This window comes from Neomonachus schauinslandi, chromosome 10 (assembly GCF_002201575.2).
Source record: "Neomonachus schauinslandi chromosome 10, ASM220157v2, whole genome shotgun sequence".
Lineage (NCBI taxonomy): Eukaryota > Metazoa > Chordata > Mammalia > Carnivora > Phocidae > Neomonachus > Neomonachus schauinslandi.
This window is the reverse complement of record NC_058412.1, coordinates 126226686-126246483: the sequence shown is the minus strand read 5'-3', so window position 1 is coordinate 126246483 and position 19798 is coordinate 126226686. Positions and strand designations below refer to the sequence as shown.

General features: G+C 44.0%; 1 protein-coding gene across 2 annotated transcripts in view; it reads right to left on the bottom strand.

Annotated features, from left to right (window-relative positions):
* Positions 1-9138: 9138 nt before the first annotated feature.
* The window catches only part of CSE1L (chromosome segregation 1 like), a 46387-nt gene continuing 35727 nt past the window's right edge, over positions 9139-19798 (bottom strand). Inside the window, exons 15-25 of one of the 2 annotated variants that reach the window (XM_021685926.1) lie at positions 19189-19325; positions 17963-18066; positions 16257-16354; positions 14557-14707; positions 14203-14411; positions 13710-13807; positions 13523-13608; positions 12863-12944; positions 11517-11663; positions 10489-10720; positions 9139-9376 (exon numbers count right to left, since the gene is read on the bottom strand). In XM_021685926.1, coding sequence (XP_021541601.1) covers positions 9287-9376; positions 10489-10720; positions 11517-11663; positions 12863-12944; positions 13523-13608; positions 13710-13807; positions 14203-14411; positions 14557-14707; positions 16257-16354; positions 17963-18066; positions 19189-19325 — 1434 coding nt within the window. In that variant the 3' untranslated portion in view covers positions 9139-9286. Of the gene's footprint in view, positions 9377-10076; positions 10721-11516; positions 11664-12862; positions 12945-13522; positions 13609-13709; positions 13808-14202; positions 14412-14556; positions 14708-16256; positions 16355-17962; positions 18067-19188; positions 19326-19798 lie in introns of those variants that run through there. The other variant, XM_044918976.1, reaches the window with a different exon arrangement.

Genomic DNA, 19798 nt, shown 5'->3' with positions numbered 1-19798 from the left:
TTTTTTTTTGTTAATTTATTCTCAAATGCCACTACTGCTAGGTTGGTCCCCTCCCAACCTGCCTCCTACCCTTTTTTTTAAGAAAGAAAAAAAAAAAAACACTTTGTAATGCTTGTGACTTCTGTTTGGGCAAAATTCTGAAGATCTGAAATAACTTTATATCAAACCATTGATCAATAAACAGATACTAATGAATTTTTGGTCCTTCTGAGCAGTAACTAAAGAAGTGAGGGAAGAGGTGAGTGAGGGTGTGGAAGTACGGCGTGTGGGCACCCAAGCGAGGGGAGGTGCCTCTCTTCTGGACCGGACACTGTCACCCAAAGAATGAGCCCGAAGAGGAGAGAGACTTCTAACACCTCGAGTCTCCTCACTTCCAGCAGGTGCTCTCACACTCGGAGTCGTCAAGGTGAGGCACTGCGTTCAGGCCTGGCTGAGGAGTGGGCTGGTGGCTTTGTGGCTTGTATTCTTGGAAGACGGTTCACGTTCATGAACCGGCCTGTGGGTTGGACTGTCAGAATGACAAAGTGGTCAGAAGGTTATGGAAAAGTGCTCAGCAACAGAAGGGCGTTCATCAACATTGCAGGGATAAAAGCAGTGAAAGGAAAAACATTTTCCCTTCCCCAGTCCTGGAGTCAGCCATTTATTCTGGTTCCCTTTAGTGACGAGAGCATCTAAAAACCAGGGTGTTGGGGGGGCAGGCGCCTGGCTGCGCTCAGTCCATAGAGCATGTGACACTCGATCTGGGAGCTGTGAGTTTGAGCCTCACGCCAGGCATAAAAGATTAAAGAAAAGCCAAAGAGACAAAAAGAAACCACCAAGGTCTGGGCATTCAGAGCACCCACTGCTATTTTTCTAGGCCCTCTGAGCAGCTGGCGCGTAAACAGATGTGTAGGCGTGCGTGTGCGCGTGTCCATGTGTACACACATTCGTCTGGTCAGTGTATGTGTATTTGGAAGCCCTGCGTTTATACTGCTACCAGCCCCCTGGGGTTCTGCACAGCTCTCCTCTGTTTGCAGTACCTTCCCCAATACTGAGATTGTAGGCAATCTCCCGGCCTCGCCAGCCACCTCCTCCCCACTTGCCACCTGCCACTTCTGCCCGGCGTTCTCACGGGCCTCCGGGAGGCGAGCTGCCTCTGCCCAGCACGCTGCCCCCTGCCTTCCCAAGCGGGCCCGCCGGCGACCTCCACGCTGCCAAAGGGCGGTGGGAGAGGTGGGCGCGGTGTTTGAAGTACATCACAACTTCTAGTTGGCTGTTCGGCTCTGAATGCCAGAACTCCAGAGAGGGCAAGTTTCCCCTTGATCTCAAGGATGGTGTATGGATTTCCAGGTTTCTTGGAAAGGCTGGTTTTCAAGGGTGATGCATCTTTGGCTCTTTTGGAAAGATGTCCTTGAATGTTCAGAGGCTGTAAATTCTCACACCAGTCTGGCCTCTGGGAAGGCCTGCTGCCGTCCCCTGCTGCAAGGGTTCCCTGCAGTACGCCGTGCCCCCCGCCTCGTGCGCCCCCACCTCCCCCCAGCCCGGGTCTCAACAGGCTTGAACAGAGCTGCCTGGGAAGGGAATCTGCACCGTGTTTCATGCTGGTATGCTCGCTCAGTTACAAGAACCTTAGAGCCAAGACAAGGTGCTCCACCCTGGGGACAATTCATGCGGTCCTGGGTTCTGCAGTGCAGGCAGAAGAGGAGACAGGAAGGCGCCCGAGGCAGGTCTGGAATAATCAAAGGGGCTTTGGGTCAGCCACGAGAAGACTGTGGGTCTTAGGATTTGTGGAGTGTCGATCCTCAGAGGGGAGAGGCTCTTGTGGTCCTTGGGACAGACAGGCTTGGGTCTCTCACCCACAGTGCGTGTGCGGACATTTTGTCTTGACTTTGTAAAATGCCTCTTACCAAAGGGAGATTTTAAGGAGTAAAGATTTCCCCAGAGCTGGTGGTTTTGTTGGTTTTGAAAGGCCTTCTTGAGCCATAGGAATGTAACCTACAGTTCTTAGAAAAAAGTGTCCCTTCTGACACTGGGTTTCCTTCCCCCGCTCACCAGGCTGACGTGCGTAGCTTTGCAGGGGGAATGCCTAGTGACAGCCGCCTTGGCCTGGATCCCAAGTCCCCTTAGAGAGGGAGCCGGCTGCCGGTGCGGCCTGTGGAAAGGGCACGTGTCTTCCGGAGAAGCAGCGTGCCGCCGCCTGCTGTAGGGGGCGCTGCTGTGAGCTCGGGACAGCAGGACCCTGGGATGCAAACGCCAGGACAGGGATGCACAGCTTTTGTTTGCTTGCATGTAGTTTAACATTGGAAACTTCCATCACTACCATCTCTGGCTTAAGGGTTTAGATGTCTGTGTGCCCATAAAAGACAAATTTACTTGAAATTTCCAAATCCATAAATGGATTTTTTAAGCACTTGAACATTGCTGGATTGGCAGGAAGTTAGCCGGTTTTCCTCAATAAGTTTTTAAAAGAAATGTGGGTTCTTCTGAGAGGCGATGGCTAACTCAGAGCTGGGGGCAAGGGGGTTTCGATTCATGAAAGCAGCACAACTGTTTTCTTGGAACTTCTTGTCCCTCTATATACTTGCAGTGCTGTTTAATGGATACAGAGGGTGTATATATGGAATATGTGAAACTGTAAATGTGAAAGCACCTGATTCTAATTAGACTTCTTTGTAATTTAAATGGCATCCATATTTTATTAGCAAAATTATCTACAATTTAGGAGATTTGTACTACTTTGCTTAATAGCCCAAGTTTAAATTTTTTTTTTTTTAAGATTTATTTTAGAGTGAGCACACGTGCATACATGCAGGGGCAGAGGGAGAATCTTCAAGCAGACTCCCTGCTGAGCGTAGAGCTTGATCTCATGACCTGAGCTGAAGTTGAGTCGGCCACTTAACTGACTGGGCCACCCAAGTGTGCCCCACCCCGCCCTGTTTAATTTTTAAAAAATATTTCCTTTGGGGCTGGCTGGCTCAGTTGGTGGGGCTTGTGGCTGTTGATCTTGGGGTTGAGTTCAAGCCCCCAGGTTGGGTGTAGAGATGACTTAAAAATCTTTCAAATAAAAAAATTATCTCCTTCATAGTGTTCCCAAAGGTATTCATTAAAACCTTTGGGTTTTTTTTAAAGATTTTATTTATTTGACAGAGACACAGCGAGAGAGGGAACACAAGCAGGGGGAGTGGGAGAGGGAGAAGCAGGCTTCCCGCCGAGCAGGGAGCCCGATGCGGGGCTCGATCCCAGGACCCTAGGATCATGACCCGAGCCGAAGGCAGACGCTTAACGACTAAGCCCCCCAGGCGCCCCACCACACATGCAGCTTCTCCCCATCAGATGTGCAGCGCATGTGCATGGTGCCGTCACAAAGCTGAGCAGGGCCCAGGAGCAGGCAGGACCAGCTAGGCCAGAACGTGCCGCACAGAAGCCCGTGGGCTCTGCTTAGCCTCAGCTCATCACGGATGTCCCCACTTAGGCTGTGGCAGGAGCAGCAGTGAGTCTCCCTCTGGCCTCTGACATTGCTGAGCGTGGACAGATTAGTGAGCAGGTGGTCCCGTTCTGGAATGAGGACCTATGCAAATCCTGTCATTATTCAGACTGTGTTCTTCTGTGGTATCTGCCTTTTTTTTTTTTTTTTGAAAGATTTTATTTATTAGAGAGAGCACAAGAGGGGGGAGCGGGAGAGGGAGAAGCAGACTCCCTGCTGAGCAGGGAGCCCGATGCGGGACTCGATCCTGGGACTCCAGGATCATGACCTGAGCCGAAGGCAGTCGCTTAACCAACTGAGCTACCCAGGCGCCCGTGGTATCTGCCTTTTTAATCACGTATTTCCTCTGGCTGCCAAAAAGGCCTCCCTAAGAAATGGCCAGAGATTTTCTAGGGCTTGGAAGCCCCTCGGGCCTTTGTTGTTCTGTGCCAATATCCACTGGAGATTTGTGGCCGCAGTGTCCTGTAAGCTGAGCCTGTGCTCCCCGGTTTGGGAGGTCATGCCTGAAACTTCTCTGGGCCCTAATAGGACCCTCCTATCTGGTGGCTCCTTGGACTCAAGGTCAAGAGCAGTGTAAACATGGTTGGAGGGTGATAAGGAAACCAGAATGGTGCAGACCTCCCCTACCCTAGAGGAGGGGGACACGCCGGTTTTTGGCTGAGTTTGGCGAGTTAGGGTCTAGAGGGTTTGTTGGCAACAGTCTGTTCCCTGAAAGCCCCAACCCTTTCTGAGATGGTGTGCCAACCTTTGTCATTGCTCGCCTCGGCCAGGTAACGCCTGCCTGAGGGAGCAGTACGGTAGAGGGTAGACACCCATGTGGACGAGGCTTCTGTGCTGTGAAGAGATCACCTCCTGAAGGACCGAGGTGCTGTAATGTAGGTGGATGAATGTTTACACTTGGCAGAGGAGCCGGTTGGAGGCCTCCTCAGAGGGCAAGGCAGTGTGCCCAACTAGACGGCCGTGGGAGCTCGTAACAAGCGCAGCTACCAGCCAGGGCATCAGTCCTGACCTGTCACCGCTTGGCTGAGACCTCAAATGATTTCACCTCTCTGTGCCTCAGTTTATCTGTAAATTAGAAACTCCCTTCTCTCACACCGCCAAGACAATACACGTCAGTAGCTCCTCAGGGCACCTGGTGTTGGAAGCGCTTCGTACCTACCTCCTGGTCACGGAAGCAGGCTGCTCCTGGTCCGCCCTCTGGGCCCACCACTCAGGGCTGATGGAGAGGACTTTGCCCGATTCCATGCCGGAGGTGTCCAGTCCTAATCTTGTTTTGTCCCGTCTAGCTCTCACGTCTTCCCACCGGGATGCAGGCCCCAGGCCACCGCAAGTCTCCCAAAAAAAACTGTAGTGACAGATTCCATGAGAACAAGAATTTGTGTCTATGCTGGAACTGTAGGGCGTGGCTGAGTTTTGGAAGAGGTCCACTGAGGCCCGTGGCCCCTAGTGGGCCCTGACTTTGTCTCCCTTTGTGCAAAACCAGAGCTGTTAATTGCACACCCATTAGTTCTGAGGCCATGAAGCTTGAGAGCACTGCTCCCCAGCAGGGCGCACAGCTTTACCAGGTCCGTGTGTCTCTTCGATCGATTCACTTTTACCTCACTTTATCCTAGTCACTGCCCACCAACTTAAGCACTGAGCATCCTCTCCCGCGGTGGAGGGCTGTGAAAAGGTTGCTGGTCCCATGCCAGAGTTTGTGGTGGAGGAGGTATGGGACTCAACGCGTATTTCTAATCGTTCTAATTTCCTAGGTGATGCTGTGGTAATTTGAGAACCACTGTGCTACGCAGTCAGCATTGCTAGTGGGGTTTTTCTAATATAGAATACAGAACTCTAAATGATAGCCGTTCCTTTTGATAGCATCACAAATGCTGTGGATCATGGTGAGAAATGCTGCCTTTGAATTAAACAGAGGGCACGTCTGGCCCTGCTACTGCAGACACACCTCTCCCCTGGAGACTGCTGTCCACATTCAGAGCCAGTCTGTCCTTGGGCCTGAAGGGAGTTTCGTGCGGAGGGTCAGAGCCAAGGGTGAGGTGTTCACGTGGCTGGGGGTTTGGAACGCACAACCTGTGGCGGTCGGCTCAAGTCTGTCGCCCCCACCCTGCCGCTCCTCGGGACGGTCTTGCAGCCTCTCTGACCAGGATGCTCAGCGGACACCATCGTAGCAACTTCTTCCCTCCTTCTAGCCTGAAATCTGTAGTCCTGACAGAGGCGGCTCTCTCCCTCCACTTGGGATCTCACCAGTGGGGCTGCCGGCCTTCCTGAGACACTCAGCCTGCTCTGTGAGGGGCAGGAGCTGGTGGATACTGGGCTCTACCTCCCTTTGCCCTGTGGACTCGCCTGGGAGACAGATCAGGAGGTGTTCTCAGCTGATGTTTGTTTGCTGCAGAAACCCAGCTACCTGGGAGCAGTCATCACGTCCCCTCTAGACTCAGAAGGGGTGACCCTAACTTCTCGTGAGGAGATGGACCTTTTTCCGGTGCAAGATAAATATGCTGCTTTTCTCCTAATGTTTCCCGCTTCCCCATTAAATGGTCTCCTTTTTGCAAAACTGACCTGCCTATTGTGGCTCTTTCTTCATGTGGACAGTGCTTCCCTGTTGCCACATTTTTCTCTCACATTGTCTAATCGAGAAGGGAGAAAACCCAGAAATAGGTAAATGACTTCATTAGTTTATGACTGCCTTCTCCAGCCACATGTGAGCATTTCAGAAACAGCCTTTACCACCTATCACGCAGCAACCCCCCAGGGCCCGTGTGTCCCCGTAGCTGTAACCGGAGCCGCTTAGGTCTTTTGGAGAATCCACTAGAAATGACCTCTTTTGGAGAATCCACTAGAAATGACCTCAAGTTATTTTCAACGGGTCCATGAAGCTCCTTTGCCCTACAAAAGAGCAGCCCCTCAGCATACCCCAGGATGGCCCAGGGGCAAGTCTTGCAGTCACACATCCGGGCCAAACAGTACTCAAGTACGGATTCTCACTTCCCCCCCCTTTAAAAGACACCTACAGATAAAGCCCAGCGGATAAGGGACTACTGCACAGGACGGAGCGCCCTCTCCTGTGACGTTGGAGTTACCTTATCACAGATACTGAGGAGCCAAGAAACCGTGGCCAAAGTTGAAGAGAACCACCGAGGAAGATCTAAGAAGTGCGACCTAGTTTTTTACTTCTCATAGCAGGGAGGGTGATCTGCCAGTTGAGGAGACGAAGAACTAAAGGCCCCAGGAGCTGAAAACCGGAAGGCCGTCGCTCCGTTACCACACGTGGGTAAAGTTGGATTAAACCCAGACTGGCTACGGCACACGTGTGGGGAGGGCCGGGCTACAGCAACTGGCACGAAGCTTTCCTCGGGACAAGTGCTCAGTAATCCTACCATCAGGAAAGAGAGGGACTCCCGTATAAAGAATGTTCACTTCAAGAGTTTATCATTTCCAACAGTGGTTATAATTATTGTTAAATGTTTAAAAAGCATATCAAATCATAAATGCTCTCAACTCTGTTTAGGGGGAAAAGCCAAAATATTTGAAGGTAGGTTTCTGTGTTTACCAAGTTTCCAACAAAGAAAATACATTTATATCAGAAATGTTACTTTTAAAAATCAAGCTGTTACAAAGGGAGATGTGCTCAAACAGAACCTGTGGAAGCAGCAGGAGGCTCTCATGAGGAACTTCGCAGGTTAGATACATTTCTCCCCTGTGTCTAAAACTACCCCCTGGGCTGGGACTCTTCTGAAAAGTCTTCCCCCTCCCCCCCCCCCCGAACAACACCACCCCCGCCAAAATAAGGCGGCATTCGGCTCCCCGCTGAGAGACACCCCTCCTCCCCGCTAACCCCCCCCCCCCCCGCGCTTGCCCCCAAGCCCATCCTAAACAATCAAATAGCTGCTTTTACTTATTAGTACTTAACTCTGCATATGCTCTCTGCTTAAAGTATGTCTTTTTTACATCTTACAACCATCCTGAAGGTGATTTTTCTCATTTTTCAGAAGACATCAAAGTGGAGAGGCTGAGTCATTTGCTCAAGGTCATACATGTCACGCGCAGAGTAATTCAAACCCAGGTTGGCCCAATCTCAAAGTATGAATCCAACTCTTTACATCCACAAAGAATTGGCATCACCACACTGAGAAAGTCACTAAGACCTGTCAGAAACTCACTACATACCAGCTGTTAAAATTTAAAAGCTAGGTAAACTGTCTAAGATGATGGAATGAGAAACCTCCATTTAAAGCATTTTTAAACATTAGCAGAATTAATGACTTGTGCCAGAGTAAAGGATAGGAAAGGTACCAATCTTTCTGTTCAGAAACTATTTTAAAAGGCACATTTACAAAGACAAACCATCTTCTGGTGGTTTTGAGGAGGAAAAAATTCACAACCTGCTCAGTCCTCCGAGGCTAAGATGCTGAAGCAAGGGTTCTCTGCAACAGAATGTGCTGTGTTATTTACTTAACTGTTCACCAAGAGCTCTACCCGATCGTTGCCGAACAGGTGCTCTTGGAGCTTATGTAAGAAGCAGCAAACAAAAATCATCACCACCGACTGTTTTTCACTACAGATTTTTTACCTGTATTAAATTATACTTCAAAAGTAGATCCCAATAATATCTCAGTATCTTGCCAGTGACCACTTAAATAGTGATATATGATTTAATGCTTCCATTACTATATCAAGACAAAAAAAATGAGTAGATTGATACAACACTTAGACTGATTAAGCTGGAGGGTTTCTCACGCAACGCTACAAAAACAGCATGTGAAGAAAAAACATTCAAGTCAGGTGCCTGAAGTTTAAAAGAGATCACTGATGTGTGCAGAATGAGATTTCAATTTAATCTGCACCGAACGGACAATTCCAGCAGAAGTAAACTACGCCTCTCAATTGAGCTAGTCTGATTACTCCCTAAAAACCCAACTGTTCTAGAACCTGCCCAGGCAGCCTTGTTTGCTAGTGTATACCCACTCTCATGGCTCATCCTAGACCTCAGGCTGTACTTTGAAAAGTTCCAAGTAACCACCAATCTGCAGATAAGACAGACACTCTCAAAAAGGGCAAACGTCTATGCAGTCTAACCTACGCAACAGCCTCGTGAAGCCAGCTAGGGCATCTCTCCCCGATCCACAGAAGGAACCATCTGGCCCAGAGTTCATGCTGCCATCTAGAAATGGGTCCAGAAAAGTTCTAATAGATAAGCCCCAAACCTTTATTAATGTTCCCTTTTCCCTGGTAAGGAAAGACTGAGTTTGAATTTCAGTTATTTAAAGAAACTCATTATAATAGTATTAGCACCAAAAACCTGTCTTTAAGATGTTCTTAGATACATATTTGAGGGCTTTAAAAAAAAAACTTCTATTAGATTTAAAACTATGAAATGTGCATTTCTTGGCAAGTTACACCAGTGATTCTTTACTTACTCACATTTCCAATAAAAGCTTACGGAAACAGACAAAAATACAAAGGAGAGAAACACAAATGGCAATGCCTCAAAACAATTTAGTAACAGAAAAAAGTCTCCACGCTCAGTGTCCATCAGAATTTTAAAGTTATCCCAACAGTGCAAATGCTCAACTCATGATCATATACTGAACTAATACCTGTCCCTGGAAGCTGCAAACTGGAAAGTCACCCACTTCTATAGTTATGATCACACAAACCACCTAATTTGCTCAAGGTTCAGCTTAAAGCAACATTTAATATTCTTTACAAGATGGAATTTGTGACAAGTTCAAAAGGAAAACTTGCTTTAATGCAGCTGTGCTCAGACGTCTATGTGGTTTCCTCAGAAACCATCCTTGGCTTAGCCAATCTGGAAAACGCAGGTCAAAGCAGTGTCACGCTGGCCGCCTGAAGGTAGCCTTGGAGATACTGGAGCGCTTCCGCATTAAGGCTGGTGCTCACCATCGAGGGAACCTACAAGAGATGGGAAACATGCTGGTTCCTGGAGATCCTACTAAACCAACACAAGCCCCATCTTCTCCAGAACTGCCGTGTCTTGGGAAGGGCAGTCCATCACCAGTGACTCTTGCAGCGATTCTCAAGGACCTCAATTGCTTTACACCTTCAGAACTGGATAGGTCTAAAAAGCAGATCCATAAGGAATTACTGCTATTCAGTGTGGTAGTGGCATTGTGGGGATTAAAAAAAAAAAAAGTCCTTGGGCGCCTGGGTGGCTCAGTCGGTTAGGCAACTGCTTTCGGCTCAGGTCGTGATCCTGGAGTCCCAGGATCAAGTCCCGCATCGGGCTCCCCGCTCAGCGGGGAGTCTGCTTCTCCCTCTGACCCTCTCCCCTCTCATGCTCTCTCTCACTCTCTCTCTCTCAAATAAATAAATAAAATCTTTAAAAAAAAAAAAGTTTATTGGTTAGCAATGCATAATTAAGTACATATAGGTGAAATGACATCATGCCCAAGGAGAAACACTTGCAACAAGAATGGCAGAACACTGGTACTTTTTGAAGGGTCTGTATGTGAAAGTTCATTATGCTGTTTCTATGTGTTTTAAGTTTTCCATAATGAAACATTGAAAAATATACATTTTCTCCGATAATCTAGAAGACTCTGTAAAAGGTGCTAGATAATGCAACTCTACAGCCATTATGTTTACTCCATGATCCAATATTTGAGTATGCTGCAGTTAAAAAAAAAAATGCCTACATTTTAATAGAAGAGTGATTTCAATCTGGGAAATAAATACATTTCTATTCAAAGGGTTTTAGAGTGCCTGGCTGGCTCAGTAGGAGCCAGCGACTCTAGCTCTTGGGAGTTGTGAGTACAAGCCTCATGTCAGGTGTAGAGATTACTTAAATAAATAAATAAAACTTAAAAAGTGTGTGGGGGAGGTGTGAGGGGGTTTTATCCCCTGCTTTGTCCTTATTCCAAAAGTCATTTGCTTAAAATCTACTTCTAGCACATCATTTTAACGAAAGAAAATTAACGCCTAACTATAGGCACCAGCATAACTCCTACCTTCTTGCCTTCCCAGAAAGGGGTCTGTTCATCAGAGTTCCTGGACAACACACTTACCCTTCCTGGACAGGCGGTAGACAGCTTGTGAAGTGACTGTGCCAGGTGAATTTTGGGATTGTTCACCATCTGACCTACAGGATCATGCTCTTTTTTCCCAGCAAATGCCAACTGTGAGAAGGCGGTCTGATACCCTGGTGTATCTTCTATGTCAATAAAATGTTCTTCATCAGGAATGGTATCATCTTCAGGTAACTCAAAAAGGCCAATCAGAGACTGTAATAAAGGAGTCCTGGATTTGAAGCAAGCAAGCAGACAAAAGATAAAGTGAATACTTCTGAAGATCTAAACAAAAAGCAGCAATTCCTCAGAGACACAAATCATAGAGGCACAGTCTCAAGAGCTGCAAGGGACCTTTGAAATGGGATGGACATCAGTTCTTACACGTATCCTCCAAAACCACTCTTAACTTCTTTTTGGCCACAGCACGCCAATTTCCCTTTTGGAAACTACTCCATCCCCAGAGCTGTCCAGCTGGCTGTGTGACCCACTGGCCAAGAAGGCCATGTGACTGAAGCCAAACCAGAGATTCACTGCTGCCAGAAGTTAGTTAGAAGAAATAGGCCTCGAATCATCAGATCCTTTTCTGGAAGAGGGTGCCTGAGTGAATCCAAAATGAGGCAAGGTTCCTGAGAGCAAGAGGTCAAGAAAAGCCAGGAATACCAGTCATGGAGCACAAGCACATAAGATCCTCTTTTAGCCTATTCAATTTCTCCACTTAAAGATTTAAGCCAACTTAGCTTGGCTTAAGAGTGTCTGTCATGAACATTCCTAGAGATCCTGTAGACCAGCAACATTCACCAGATTCTCAGAGGGGGCACATGAACCCCCTCTGATAAAGTTAAGAATCAGGAAACATCTTTCTAGACCCAGAAGGACCCACATGTCCTGTCTTGGATCTGATGGTTGCTAGTGGAGAACCTGAGATCAGAACCCAATTCTCAGCCCTCAGGAGAATAAGCTTGTTTAATTTTGCAGTCATAAGGGAAGGAAGCTGTAATTCCCAAAAAGTTTGGAGTACTACTTACCATAGCTTGGTATACTCTGTGTCCATCATTGGGGGACATTCTGTTAGTAATTTCGTTATGCCAACCGCACAAATCTTTTTCTCTACATTTCCAGATACTTTCTGAATTTCAGGAATAATGATTTTTTCCAAAACCATTCCAAACATTCTATTAAAATAAAATATTAGACTATCACTATAATTAAACTGTGAAATGCTTATTAGATGTTACTTACACTGACTCCTTAGGGATATAATAAAATCCAAAATAACAGAGCTACTATTTTTGGTCAACTGAATGGCAGAGACCTAGAGATGACAAAGCAAAAATGAAACCTCAAACTTCGGCCCTGTGGCCAAGTGCTGCTAACAACTTCTGTGAAATACTAAAGTCTGTGCTCATGTGGAATCTTCACACCGCTTTTCTGTCACTATTTTTTTTAATTACTCAAATCTTTGAAAAATTAGAAATTAGGTAAGAGAAAGCAGAAAAAGAATTACCCATCACCACCCCACTATCCAGTAATAACTAGTTTTAACATTACTGGATTATAAACTTCCCAATTTCCTATGCTTACGTATCTATAAGGATATAAATGTTAATGACTATATTATAAAAATTATTTAGCCACCAATCTAATATGTTGTTGCAAACATCCTAAGAGCAATACCAAACGATGTAAAATCCTCAGTTTCTACTTCACTAAAATTACCTGAAGTGGAAATAGTGGATATCAAAGATACTGGACATTTTAATACTCTAGGTATTATTTTTTGCTTTATAGAAAGATCACACCGGTTTACCCACTAGCAGTTCATGAAACTGATTTCCTCACAAATCTCTACAGCTGAAAAGCATATATTCTGGTACTACTTTTTCAGGCTAATTCATTTTTTTCATCTCAGTCAGTCTGGAATTTTTTTGATATAATACCAATACGGGGATCTCACTTGAGTTTTTTTCTTCAAATTGTTCTCTATCATTTCTATCCTTCCTTTCCCTATGAAATGGGAAATACCATCTAACTACATTCTTTGTATGTACACTAAGTGAAAAGCAAAGACTGTCATCTGAAAAATCACACTACTGGCCTTAACAAAGGCAGGCTCCTGGAGACAACCCCAACCATCCAGAATCACACAGAACACTGGCTGTGTAGAAGGCAGCGGGGGGAGTTAGAAAAATGTCTGCAGGGATTTTATTCTTTGCAACTCAACAGTCCTAAGAATATTCTGAAAACCACAAAGATATATAGCTCCACCAAGAACTATAAAACCATCTATAAAACAGAAATACTGGTTTGTGCTAAAAGCAGTCAATTTTTGCTTTAAATAACAAAATACAGTAAGTAATAAAAACAAACTTACTTTGGTTGTATGCCATCAAATATTTCTTGCAGTGCCAGCGCCCCATATTTTATGCAATACAAATTAATAAAGACTAAGAAGCCTGTTGAAAGGAGATGCAGAATATCAATACAGAGGCCTCAGTGCACTAAACAAGTGATTCAGCACAAGTCTGCCACGTGAAATAGTCATAATCATTAAAATCAGTGGGTAACTTTAGGATCAATATTCCCTTTATTATACAATTAACATACAGTATAGACAAAAAATGTTTTGATATCTAAACTTAAGACACTCACCTTTGGAACACAATATATTTGAAAGTGACTAACTATTTGGAGAATACAAACATCTTAAAATATTTTATAGAAAAAGCTTAAAACTGATAAAACGTTTATATGTAACCATAAAGGCTAAGGGTTTTAGCTACTTTCCTTCCTTATTTCTGTAAGAAGAGCCAAATGATTTTACTTTTTTTTTTTTTTAATATTTTATTTATTTGACAGAAAGAGAGAGAGAGAGAGCATAAGACGGGGAGAGGCAGAGAGAGAGGGAGAAGCAGGCTCCCCACCAAACAGGGAGCCCAATGTGGGGCTCGATCCCAGAACCCTGGGATCATGACCCTAGCCAAAGGCAGACACTCAACCGACTGAGCCACTTAGGCGCCCCAATTTTACTTACTCTTGATAAACTTTGTTGTTTTGGAATTCTGAAGTCTTTGGAATAGTAGAATGAAGATTTGCTTCCTGTACTGATCAACTGACTCACTAAAGAAGTGAATAAAACCAACAATGTATCAAGTCAGCATCTTCTGAGTACCCAACAGTCCTTGAGTAATCTATACAGTGAGGGTTATACTCATACTCACGGAGGCATGTGCTCTATTATACTGTTTAGAAGATAAAAACCTTGGTGGTCATTGGCTTTGGATGCAATTAGCTTCTGGAAGACACCTAATAACCCAGGCTACAACAAATTAGATCAAATAATACTCCGTTAAAGAGGCAAGGATTAACTGTTCCGAAAGTTACACTTTAAGCAGGTGATGTTTTGGAAAAGGGTGCATGCTATAATAATTAGCGTTTTCACTTTTGTTCCTACTTCTGAAGTATAGTCAGAAAATATCCCATCACAATAAGCCTTAAAGTTAAGTTCCTGAAATTAACCTATTTGGCTCTATTTTTTTATCTCCTACCATGGAGATAATTAAAGGATACCTAATTGTAGTAAAATATACATTAATATTTTCTAATAACTACTTTGTTACATTTATTTTACTTAAGAATTTTTAAAACTCCACCATCCTGTTTCTCTCCGCTACCTTATAAAATGACAATGACATCAAAATAAATCCCACTCACAATTTTGTCAGCCGCAGCACTTGCTATCGTGTTTGAACCGCGTTCCAAGAACGCTTGGAGAAGCCTCACCAGAGCAGGGATATTTCCTGTTCTTTCCCAAAGCACTGGCTGAAGGAGATGAGGAAATAAGGCCATGTAAGAAGACGGGATATCATTTTTGTGTGTTTCCAGAAGCAAAGACATCACTTGAAAGACGTATGGAATAAATTCTGTTGATAAAAGTAAAAACAGAGCTGTCAGCTTCATAACTAATGGCTCCCACAAAAAGGCACATACCTCACAGGCAGGCTCCATTTTATTAGCCACTTTAATAGTTTTATTCAGTAAGAAAGAAAATAATTTCTGTTAACTTACCTTGTACATCATTTTGTAAAATTTCAGTAAACACCAGAAACAAAGCCTCCTCAAAATTTACAACAGCAGCAGGGTTAGCTTTACAAGTTATTCTTATGGACAAACATATCGCTTCAAACATGTAGTGATTAAAGTGAGGTTTGCTTGGATTCTGAAATTAAAAACAGAAAGCTTACCACCACTCTCCAATAATCCAAGTGACTATATTAAATATCTAAAATAAAACACACACACCAATCCCTTCTAAAACACACTGAGAGGCCATCTTTTAAAAAAATCAGTACTAAAAAAAAAAAACCTCAATTACACTTGCCTATATATATGTTAAAGTTTTATGTGGACTTTAAAATTCAGAAAATAAAACAATACTCACTAATGCCTATTTCTATTTTCTTTTCTTTTAATGGACAAAAGTCCACTATGAAAAATAAGTCAAGTTACAGGCAGAGGACTCCACGAGCTTCAGTGTTCCCAGCGCTATAAGGAACTTGTCTGAAAGCCACGTGCTGTAAGCAGTGGCTTACAGCCACTGTAAGCAGTCAACCCTGTAAGCAGTGCTGGAAGAAACGAGCAGGGACATGTATGACCAGGCTGTGCCTTTAGCCTGGTGAGGGACCTTAGGCAAGCCTTAACCTCTATGGGTCTCAATGTCTGTACCTCCAGAGTGGCACTCCTTTCTATCAGTGGTTTTCAATTTTCAAAGCAACATAACCCTATTTTCCATCAAACGAAGTCCTTCTTGGAAGGCTACCATATGAAGTTGATGAACTTAGAAGTTTGGGGCGGGGGACAGTGGAAGACCCAAGGTCTCTTCTCTCTAAATCCTCCAAGGCCCAAAGCAGTCCAACACCCTTACCAGAACTCAATTGGAAAATGATCACTGTTCTCCAAAGTCCCTGTAATAGTTCTATACATTTATTTCCTTTCCACAGAGTAATTAGTAACAGGCATCTCAAAAGGAATTTTGGCAGCCTTAACCTGACTTTTATTTTTTAAATCTTAGTATTAATAAATATGAAATCAAAATATCTATAAAAGTTTTGATCAAAGGAATGGACCTTACTTGGGGGAAATAAGAGTAAAGGAGACCAGACACAAGGGACTATATCATTTTATAAAAGTCTGAGTAGCCTTTTTTTTGTCCACTTGGTACAGAGCCTGCTTTCCTGCATCTAAGATCATTTCAGATCAATTACTTCTGTACTTTTTCAACTGTAGTCAATGAAACATGTTACTTTTTAAATGAGAATAATTCAGGGCGCCTGGGTGGCTCAGTTGGTTAAGCGACTGCCTTCGGCTCAGGTCATGATCCTGGAGTCCCGGGATCGAGTCCCGCATCGGGCTCCCTGCTCGGCGGGGAGTCTGCTTCTCCCTCTGACCCTCCCCCCTCTCATGTGCTTGCTCTCTCTCATTCTCTCTCTCAAATAAATAAATAAAATCTTTAAAAAATAAATAAATAAATAAATGAGAATAATTCAAATGAAACATTTTAAAGTTTCTGGACCTACACTTATAAAGGCAAGTGCTGTAATGTCTCCAATCTAATATCTCCCCACACTTTTAAAAGGTACTTAACTGTTGGTCAGGAAGAATCCAGAGAACTTTTCCTAAGCCTGACCCACTGCCAGAGAGTTCTGAGGCTCAAACAGTTTGAAGCATAAGTTAAAAAGCAACTGTACTCTTAAAACTGGTCTTGTTACCTTACTAACAGCTAAAAGCTTCTGTGTAAGCTGAGTGATGAGGGTGGGGATGTAGGGGATTATGGCTTCTTGTAGGAGGGAAAAACTTCTCATGATAGCTGTAAAATATAAAAAGAGCAAGAATAGTTAAAATTCAGAAAAAAACAGTGATTACGAAAAAAAAAAAAAAAAGTCCACAGACTCACCAACAAAATTTTAAGACCCTTAAGCAACCCCCAGATAGCTCTCTATAAACAATCTAAATGTCCTTTCCTTTCAAAATTATGCCAAAGACTGACAACAAAATTTAGGTACTTTCAGAAAGCCTAAGGCTTAAAAGGAAAAAGGGACAGTAAGAAATAATAAATGACTAAAGAGGCAAACACTGAGCAGGAGGAAGTGGTAGAATGACAGGGGAAGGGGGGCAGTAGCTGGAAGAGAGTACAGTTTCCAGTCTCTTCACTTAGAAAATCAATGGCAGGTAATGTTTAGCCCTAGCCTAATGGACACATCACAGCCTACCAAAAACTGAGAGAAGACCATCTGTCCATCTCCCTCCAAAAGAGAGATTAGGAGCCCAAGAAAAATCTAAAAATACACATAAAGCTACGGAGGGTCCACACTACAAGAATACTGCTCATTAATAGATGCCTAAAAACATCTGGCATGAGAGATACATTATTAAGCTAAAAATGTACATAATTGTTTCTGCACAAGTAGAATAGATGTTTACCAAGCACAGCAGCTACTATGTATCAGGCACAGAGGATAGAAAGTTATCCTCTGTTGCCCCCTAAACTTGGCCATGTTTCTTCTCCCTCAGCCAGACTCACCTTCCAGCTTAGCTAACCACTGCGTATCCCTCACTCCCTAGAGAAAACCGTCCCTGAGCTGGGGGGTCAGGGGGTTTGAGGATGGGTCAGTGCCCCACCTCTGGGCTGGCAGAGTCTGCTGACTCACTCATCCAACAGTACTACTGAGAAGGTATGCATCCGGGTGCTCTCGCACACCCTAGGAACACAGTAATGAGACTACACGCCAGTTAACCTCACAGAGACAGACATTAAACAACAGCAGTCACGCATCACCACTGGGAGAAGTATGGTGCTGAAAACACAAATACATACCTAGATACACATATAAACACATGTACACACAGATACACAACATACCCCAGGGGGCCTGACCCGCCATCAGGGACAGTTTGTTTGAAAAGCATTTCCTAGGAGTCAGACGCAGCTAGGCTGCTAGAATGCAACAGTGACTAAGTCAGAGCGGTCACCATGATGCTCTCCTCCTGTGGCAGCGGGCAGGGGCTGACAGCTGCCTGTGTTCTTGGCAGTACTCTGCGGAGGCAGGATGCGTGTGCAGCCCAGCAAGTGCACCCGGGCTTCATGCCAAGACCTAGCCTAGCATCTAACAAGCCATCAACAAAAGTCTCGTCTGATCTCTGCCCTCAACAAAATCAATCTAGGTAAAGAAAAAGGGAGTTTGCTACTTTTTCTTTAACAAGAGGAGCTCTATACCAAACTAGGGTAAATTTTTTTCTGAAAATACCATTAACAGTAAACAAAAGGTTTTCCGTTTAAAAATAATCTAAACCTACTTAATGCTTAGCCCACAGTATCTGGTTCATAGACTACGTAACCTAAAGTACAACTCAGAGCATTCGCCCCTGTAATCGGAGATGGGGTTCTTATAGTCTATACACCAGGGAAACGGCCTACCTTTCATAATATATTCATTTTCTGAAGAGCCAGGAAGTGTGAGAGCTTTGAAAAGGTTTGTTAGCAGAATCTCAACAAACGGTGCGATTTCTGCGGCTGTAAAGCTATAGATGAAAAAACAGCTTTCAGTCACTGCCAACTCTTGAGCTGATCACTCTGGAATACCGTTGGGCAACCACTAAATCACACTTCTTGGCATAAAAGCTAGCCATCTCCCACCACTGACAATCAACAGACAGCTTAGGAAAGTAACTGTTTACATGTGTTCATGTAAAATTCCTAAAAAGGCACATCTGGGATCAAACACAAACCAAAATCCAGGCAAACCTGACATCATCTAAAGCTGTTCAGGTCACCCTTGGGTCATACCCATCCTCACCGAGAATAGAGCTCAGACTCGGGGTCTCAGTCATTTGCTTTTCCTGGAGCAGGTGCATAAATTCTGCATTGAGTTCTGGGCCTGAAGACAGGTACTGGTTTGACTCACCTCAAAGGATGTCCTTTCAACCCTTAATTGGCTCTAAGAATATCTGCACTTCAAGTTCTTAAAGAAGAAAAGAACCGTTTTCCATCTCTTACCCAAAGCTCAGTTTCAAGAAATAACACTGCTGAAGAATGGCCTGAAAGACACGCAGACCGTCCATTCCTCTACATTGTCTCCTTGGCTCAGGCCAGAAGAACTACTGTCTGGGACCCTAGGGAATTATTTTCACTCAGTTGTGTCCTATCTCCACACGGGGTAATAATGCAAAAACGGCCACGTAAAAACAACTTTGTTGCATGATGTTGCAAGAACACCCCCTTAATGAAGGCCCATTTCTGAGTTGCCTTCTAAGTAACTGTTTAATTTTAATCTCAAGGACACTGAAAATTTTAACTTACCAAGTTGCCCTCTATGCCTTGGTTGCAAGGAGACAGCACACAAATTGCAGGAGTTTCCTTAACTCCTGTACAGGATCCTTGGACACACATTTCTTTTTAGAATCTCACCCCATTATTTTCCTTTGCTCCAATTTCCTATTTAACTTTTTGTCATAATGTATCTATTTTTAGCATACGACCTCATCCTTTTGGACTGAGACAGAATTATTAAATGAGGGAAAAGTACACATTTATTTTTCAAACTAATGACATTATGAATATAGTCAAAGAGAACTTTGACCAGCACAGAACAGTTCCCCACCCTAAGCTGAAAAAATAGAAATTGTTTAGAATCAAATACTTACAGAGTGGTGTTGTTCGGCCCTCTCATAGTAAACAGCCTCTCAAGAGCATGTGCTGCATAAGTATGAACAACAATACTTTCAGCTTGAAGGTGATTAATCAAGAGAGGAATAGAGACTAAAAGATGTTCTTTTGATACCTGAAAAACACAATAATATGCATGCTTTAAGTCAATGATGCAACCTTAGAAGGGCTTGCTGATTCTGGAAAGTGTGTTTTTTTCAGCTGTTACAATGGGAGACGATACGGATGAGAAATCAAACTTCTACCTCCATGTAATGGCTGAATTCACATTCACAATTCTCTTTCTCTGAGCATTAAACTATGGTTAGAGGAAAATCTTGCAGATAAAAACACACATCATGAAATAGTAGTATAATGGACAAGCAAACTAAGATTTCATTAATATTAAGAACTACACTTTTCACTAGCAGGTATTTCTTGGAAAAGTCATTTAAGCTGTCTGTGCCTCATTTTCTCTTCTAAAAAAAAGGGGTGGTGCAAAAATAAGAATACTAATCTTCATTAGAAAATTCTAGGGGCGCCTGGGTGGCTCAGCCAGTTGAACGTCCGACTCGATCTCAGGTCAGGTCTTAATCTCAGGGTTGTGAG